Source organism: Lottia gigantea (genome assembly GCF_000327385.1).
Source record: "Lottia gigantea unplaced genomic scaffold LOTGIsca_44, whole genome shotgun sequence".
Lineage (NCBI taxonomy): Eukaryota > Metazoa > Mollusca > Gastropoda > Lottiidae > Lottia > Lottia gigantea.
In genome coordinates this window covers 443,213-450,666 of record NW_008709540.1, presented here as the reverse complement: position 1 = coordinate 450,666, position 7,454 = coordinate 443,213, and the positions used below count along the sequence as shown (strand labels likewise).

Sequence of the window (7,454 nt, the reverse complement as noted above, 5' to 3'; positions counted from 1 at the left end):
TCATCCTAGAATAGATGAAACTTCAGATTTATTAGTTTTTTCTGTCTCGGTTACAGCACACGTGTCATTGACGCTTAACGGCCAGCCTATTTTTAGATGGGGAAACTCCCGGATGTGACGTCAGCTGAAATCCTCCTATATTTTATGACCTATTACGTCATCGAAACAATATGGCAGCGCCCATGTCAGTAGATTAACGTGGAGTTAAAAGGTAGAATTTTGTCCATAAAATATAAATAGTAAAAATGACCCAATTTTCTATTCTAAGAGCGAAACCGGAAGTGTATCGCTAAACGTAAACATGGACGTAAGGCATAAGAGAATGAAATGCACTGCAAAAGCCATCGGCACAACAACCGTAACATGGTGACTTTGGCAGCGTGGACGATTTTAACCGTTTAGGCGGATAGGATGAATCTAGGCGGGGTGGACGACTCTTGGTAGGATGGACTCTTTCCAGCGGAAGGTTTGGAAGAGTCGGTAGCACTAGGCAGGGTAAGTGCCTCTACTAAGCAAATTTGATCACTCTATGTAAAGTAAAACAGTACTTACAGGACAGTACTCATAGATTTGGTCTTCATTAAGCTACTGTTGGTAATTTAGACGTCATTTATACTTCGTAGACATTGACAATTGCAAAAATGAAATAAACACTTTAGGCCTTTCGAGTGTTAAATGATTGAGAGTGGAAGCCGATTTTGCTAATACAGATTAGTTTTAACAATGTGGTCTGTAGTCTTGAAAACAGTAGTTATGTACCTTTAGTTATGATTTTCGTCGAAGTTTGTATTATTTCAAATATTCTGCTTGACAGGCAAGATAACATACTCTTAATTAAGTGTTTTTTTTTTCCAGACAGCTAGAAAATGAACAGCCAAAATATGGTAGGAATTTTACTCTGTTTAGTTTTACTGAACACAAATACAGGTAAATATTTAATAAAATATATTAAAATCCCAATTTGATTGGTTAAAGAAGAGGTCATCAAGATACGTCACAAGGTTATTGGGACGAATGTTTAAGAGGGCCGTCGTTATTGAACCCTAATTGTAGTAGCTATTAAAAATAGAAGCTCATTAAAAAAAAACTGAAAGTTTGGTCTAACTGTAGCAGGATCGATTAATTATAAATCTTATCTTTAATCATTTCAGTTACCTGTATTACATTTGGTGACGTAGTAGTCGGTGCTCTCGTTGGTGGTGCAGTTATTGTTGGTGGTCCATTGGTTCTAGGGGCTGTTGGTTTCACTAGTGCAGGAATAACAGCTGGAAGTGTCGACGGCAGCTGTAACCAACGGTGGTGCGGTAGCCGCAGGTAGCACGGTAGCTGTTCTTCAATCTGTTGGTGCAGTGGGATTTGCAGCTGGAACTAAAGCAGCAATAGTTGCCGGAACAACAGGACTATATGCAACTGTTGAAAAGTTTTATTATTCTTATTAATTTTTGTCGTCTGTATTTCGATGTGGTCCTTGTATGCCGAAACTATAACGATAATAAACTAGTCTGAAAATTATTGACTCTTACCTAGTCCCTGATAGATATTATACTAGTCTGAAACTAGCTGACTCTTACCTAGTCTCTGATAGATATTATACTAGTCTGAAACTGGCTGACTCTTACCTAGTCCCTGATAGATATTATACTAGTCTGAAACTGGCTGACTCTTACCTAGTGCCTGATAGATATTATACTAGTCTGATACTAGCTGACTCTTACCTAGTCTCTGATCGTTATTATACTAGTCTGAAAGTGGCTGACTCTTACCTAGTCCCTGATAGATATTATACTAGTCTGAAACTAGCTGACTCTTACCTAGTCTCTGATAGTTATTATACTAATCTGAAAATAGCTGACTCTTACCTAGTCTCTGATAGATATTATACTAGTCTGAAACTGGCTGACTCTTACCTAGTCTCTGATAGATATTATACTAGTCTGAAACTAGCTGACTCTTACCTAGTCTCTGATAGATATTATACTAGTCTGAAACTGGCTGACTCTTACCTAGTCTCTGATAGATATTATACTAGTCTGAAACTAGCTGACTCTTACCTAGTCTCTGATAGATATTATACTAGTCTGAAACTAGCTGACTCTTACCTAGTCTCTGATAGATATTATACTAGTCTGAAACTAGCTGACTCTTACCTAGTCTCTGATAGATATTATACTAGTCTGAAACTAGCTGACTCTTACCTAGTCTCTGATAGATATTATACTAGTCTGAAACTAGCTGACTCTTACCTAGTCTCTGATAGATATTATACTAGTCTGAAACTAGCTGACTCTTACCTAGTCTCTGATAGATATTATACTAGTCTGAAACTAGCTGACTCTTACCTAGTCTTTGGTATATATTATACAAGTCTGAAACTAGCTGACTCTTACCTAGTCTCTGATATATATTATACTAGTGTGAAACTAGCTGACTCTCAAGCGGATCAGAAATGATATGAAATGAATGTTTTAAATCCTACTCTTCTGCAACTTGTTGGCTAATGAAAACAGTCAAGCGTGGTCTGATTTGCATATGGAGGTGTTGATTTCAAAAATATGACTTTTGAATCAATTATTGTGTAAGAAAATAAGTTGTGTAACTCACCTTAAGCACTAATTGTCCTTCACGTCCTAACTCTGGCATATACTCGTCAAAAAAACTCGAAATCGTAAAAAAAGGTTAAGCGCGAAAAAACAGGACCTACCAGTTCCGAGATAAACGGACAACATATCGTCAAATATATCACGTCCAAAAAACGAGATTTATCGGACAAGGGTAAAACCCACATATTTGCACGTAGCTGTATTTCTAATGTGTCTGGTCAAAGCTTTAAGGACTATTCGACTAAGTGTCCATCTTTTGGAAATAGAGAGAGGTCGGTACAGACATGTCCTTGTAAATTATAGAATATGTCAGCACTGTGATCTTAATCAGGTTGAAGATGAATAACATTTTCTACTAGTATGTCCTAGATACAGTCAGCTCCGAGAGAAATATTTAACACCCATTTTGTCTTAATATACAAATTTATATCTATCCCTTTACATTATACTAGACCCACCTTTTATAGCAAAATACATTTCTCCTTGTGTGTTTTTTGTTTTTGATGAACGTAAAAAGGGACCATGATACCTGTACTCGTTAAATGTGCAGTAAAAAGACGTTTCTGTTTTATTCCTACTTGACGTTGAATAAGCCCATGTCTTAAAATATGAAGTAAACTTTAATTCAAGGCTTGTTTGAAAGCTTAACTTTGTATTTGATGTTCGGGTGTGTTCGCTTTAGAGCACCTTTATTAGTTTGGGAGTGATGAAGGGGCAGGAACCGTCTGACATCCGAGGGCTGACAGCAGACGACAACCGACCGAAAATGATTTTGGGTAGAAATTGCCTTTTTTGAACGATGGATTTCCCTGTAATTTGAACCTTTTCTTCCAATGAATTTATGGATCGTTTCTGATTGAAACTTATTGAAAGCTGTTGGTGTGACAGCAGTGACGTTGTGTTATTTAATTCCTGAACTGTCAATGAATGAATTTTTATGTTGATTAATAGACTTTTTTTTATTAACAAACTGCGATGCAACATATTTTGTGCCAATGTTCCTGCCGGTAACGGAAATTCGGGAACATTCGGTAATCCTCGGCACTTTCCGTATATGCTGTCGTGTGCTCGTAGAACTTTCACGGTATTTCCGTTTGGGTTCGGTATGTGTTCCGATATACATTTTAAAGTCTCCCCATCCTATAATACAATAGTCAGAAACGTGGTGCTTCTCTCTTTTAAATTTCAATAGAGTTCTTTCTTGATCGAAGTAGTTCACCAGGTTACGTAAGTAGTACGTTAAAAATTGTATCCTCTAGATTGTTTACCTGCTAGAAATAAACGTGTTTCGAAGAACTTGGGTAGTGACTCCAATTGATCAAAATTCATCCTTGGGTGAAATTAAAAAAAAACACCAGAGTTTCCTCCATAGATTTTGTCTTTCAGAATGTAAGCGAAAATTATATTTACAAAAATTGCAAGGTGCAGGGGAAATAACTCTTATAATTATTTTTTGAGTTTATCCTTGACTGATGTTAAGAAATTTCACCTACCTTTTTCCGAATAAATCCTAAATTATGCCTACAGAATGATTACCATATTCTGCCTTTCTTCAATGTTAAACAAAAAGACGGGTGAACACGGGTTACTACAAAATATGGTCTGTATTTCATGTGGGCAAATAATAATGGAAGCGAAGTCGAACTGTGACAGTACTAGTCCGAAACATCTGCCTCTAAAACAGCCTCTGCATCGTATCAAGGCTTTTATTATTTACCGGAACTATGCCCATATAGACACATAATCAGGTGATTCTGGTAATTTAAATATTAGAGGCTGGTCGTTCAGGACTACAAGTGTTTGTAAACAAAAACAATGAAAAACTTCGTGCAATTTGGATCCAAAATGATGATAGAATGTAAACTGATAGTCGCAATAAAATAGTACATCTTAATTTTGTGTGAGAATGATGTTCTAAGGTTTTATATTCTGGTCTCAATATTACTATTACTGAATTTGATGGCTGAAATTGAGTTTTCTTTCAGATTTTGTGAGATGATGAGAGAATTTCATGCGGAAAGACAATTCTAAAAATAGTCGTTTTGTGTGCAGCGACAGTCAAGCGGATGTTAATGCAATGCAGTGGTCTTCTTTCAGTTCTGTAAGCTCAAGATTGCCATGATATATTGAATTTGTGTCCAGAAACTAAGTATAGTCCAGGCTAAAGAAAGTTAAATTTGGATATTTAACATGGACACAGATGGCAAATAAATTACCGATTTTCGTTTAACCACTTGTTTACAGAAACAAAATGGCAACCTCCACAAATTGTTTCAGTTGATATTTGATATTATTAACACAATTGACATAATGTTAAATTTTTGAATTTTGAATTCTGTAAGGCATAAATTTGGAATTATTTTCGTAAACATTATAAAAGCACAATTAACATTGTTAACTGGACACAATTATATAGATAACAATTACTTGCCGAATGATACCGACTAAGAAATCATTCAAGTCTTATGGCCCATTTGTATACACCCACTTGGAAGTTTTTTTTGTGAATTTTTGTGATTACATAGGAATTCTGGTGTATAGGTAAGTCCACCGATGATCAAAAACTCATTTAAAGCAAGTCTAAAAAAATTTTTGTCGTCATCCTCAGGGATAGTAGATCTTTGAAATCAAGGTGATTGTCCAGAAATGTAAAACTTTGGAGATACATTTTATTTTGATAACAAACTAATCAATGCTAACATTAATTTGAATTTGTCCAGGAGCTGTCCAGGTTGGTACAGTTATCTGACAAAAGAAATATCTTTTTTCCTCACAAGGAGCTTCATCCATATGATAATTTGCCTTCAGAAGTCTAACACAACTTTCAACTGATTTCTCTAGGGCGTTTCCAATCCAAGTTACTCTGGAACCATCCAACCATTTGAATGTTTCATCATTATCCTCATCTCGTGCTCCAATGAAATAGTCAACCTGATTTGATTCTGAACAAAATAAGATATTATGTTACACAGGATTATAACGATTTTTACTAAACATTTATAAGTATCGGGGACACTGCTGGCATCAATTTGCACCATTCCAATTTTAGATCATACGTTTGTGGTTCCTGCAATTACACAAGAATTAATCGCCAAATCACAATTATTGTCTGAGCAAAGTAAAAAGTCTTTTGAAGATTTCCCATTATTCTTATGGGAATTGGAATAGCAGCCTCATAACAGTACTGTTATTCTTCGTGTTCATGATCACACATTATGATTTCAAAATTTGTTTTTTTTAAAGAGTTACAGTTTTTAGCCAAAAGTTGCGAATATTTTGGGTTGAAATTTCCAGGACGGAAATGTGTTTCTTTTTAATATAAACTTAAAAAAGATTATAATTTATATTCATCAACGCAAAGACATTCTATTGTCATTACTGTTTTGAGACTGATATTCCACTTCAATTGAGAAAGAATTCACAAAACTTTTTGATTTGCTCTGATAATAGTTTGAGTGGAAATGCAGGAACCACAGACGTCTGATTGAAAATTGGATTGGTGCAAATAATGCAGTGTCACAGTTACATCACTGTATTCCTTGATACAAAAAGGTGGCTATTGCATTCAAAGTCTAAGAAGACGTTGGGAAGGCCTGTGAGCATACAATCAACATATTGGATAAAAATTTCAGAAAATAATATTACTTCTATCCTCAATAATCTTTTTGGCAACTTCTAATTTATCAGTTGTATCCATTTTGAAAAGGAAAGCACCATCTGCTGTACAGGCAGCACTGGCGTCGTCGAAGTTTTTCTTATCTGTATATAGCTGGATACAAATACCGATACTGGCATTGTAAACATATTTCTTCTCTGCACAAACAGCTTCTGAAAAAAGTTTCATTATACAGATTTTGATTATATGATCAAAGAACAGATTTGATAGGAAACCGAGCTTAATGAGCTAGTGAATTTCTGACTTAAGTAAAAACATCCAAGTCTGTATTTTGAAAGAGTTAAGTTGATTCGATGGGACAATCAAACCAGAAGTCATTTGAAAATAAATAAGTAGTTATTACCTAGACATGAAATGGGATTACATGACCTAGTTTCGCTACCAGGAGGGGGGCAGGTAGCACCGTCATTACTCGGTTCTGGATCATCACATAGTCTTGTTCTGTTTTGTGTTCCTCCATCACATGTTGTAGAACAGTCGCTAAAATCCGACCATTCTCCCCAGTTTCCATCCACTGTAAATAGATCAATATATCATCTCAAACATAAACCAACAAACAAACATAAATATAACATTTACAACAAACAGACAAACAAACAAACATAAATATATTATCTTAAACAAACAAACAAACAGACAAACATATATATATAACATCTAAGATAAACAAAAAAACAAACGAACATAAATATAACATCTAAAAAAAACAAACAAACCAACAAACATAAATATAACATCTAAAACAAACAAACAAACAAACAAACAATAATTCTTACCGGGGCAGGGAATTTCTGCGCATGCCTCAGTTTCAGTTTGATTGCCGAGACAACTTTCACCACCATTTGCAGGACTTGGATTATCGCAAAGTCGTTGTCGAGTCCATGTACCATTATCACAGGTTTTGGAACAAGAGGAAAATTCTCCCCAGTTTCCCCATCCGCCATCAACTGTAAAGTAAATCATGCATTATTTTAACGAATATAGGATTGCAATAAGATGCCAAAAATATATCAATGCTTTCTTCTACCAGGACGAGGAATTGATGTATATTATACTTACCAGAACGAGGAATTGTTGTATATTATACGTACCAGGACGAGGAATTATTGTGTATTATACGTACCAGAACGAGGAATTGTTGTATATTATACGTACCAGGACGGGGAATTGTTGTATAT

At 35.3% G+C, this 7,454-nt stretch overlaps 1 protein-coding gene across 1 annotated transcript; it reads right to left on the bottom strand.

The window, feature by feature from the left end:
• Positions 1 to 6,590: 6,590 nt before the first annotated feature.
• LOTGIDRAFT_123624 (hypothetical protein) lies at positions 6,591 to 7,239 on the bottom strand (the record flags this gene model as incomplete). The annotated part of the gene is made up of 2 exons (XM_009060705.1): positions 6,591 to 6,790; positions 7,053 to 7,239. The coding sequence occupies 2 exons, from the start codon at positions 7,237 to 7,239 to the stop codon at positions 6,591 to 6,593; spliced, it is 387 nt and encodes a 128-aa protein (XP_009058953.1).
• Between the last annotated feature and the right edge of the window lie 215 nt (positions 7,240 to 7,454).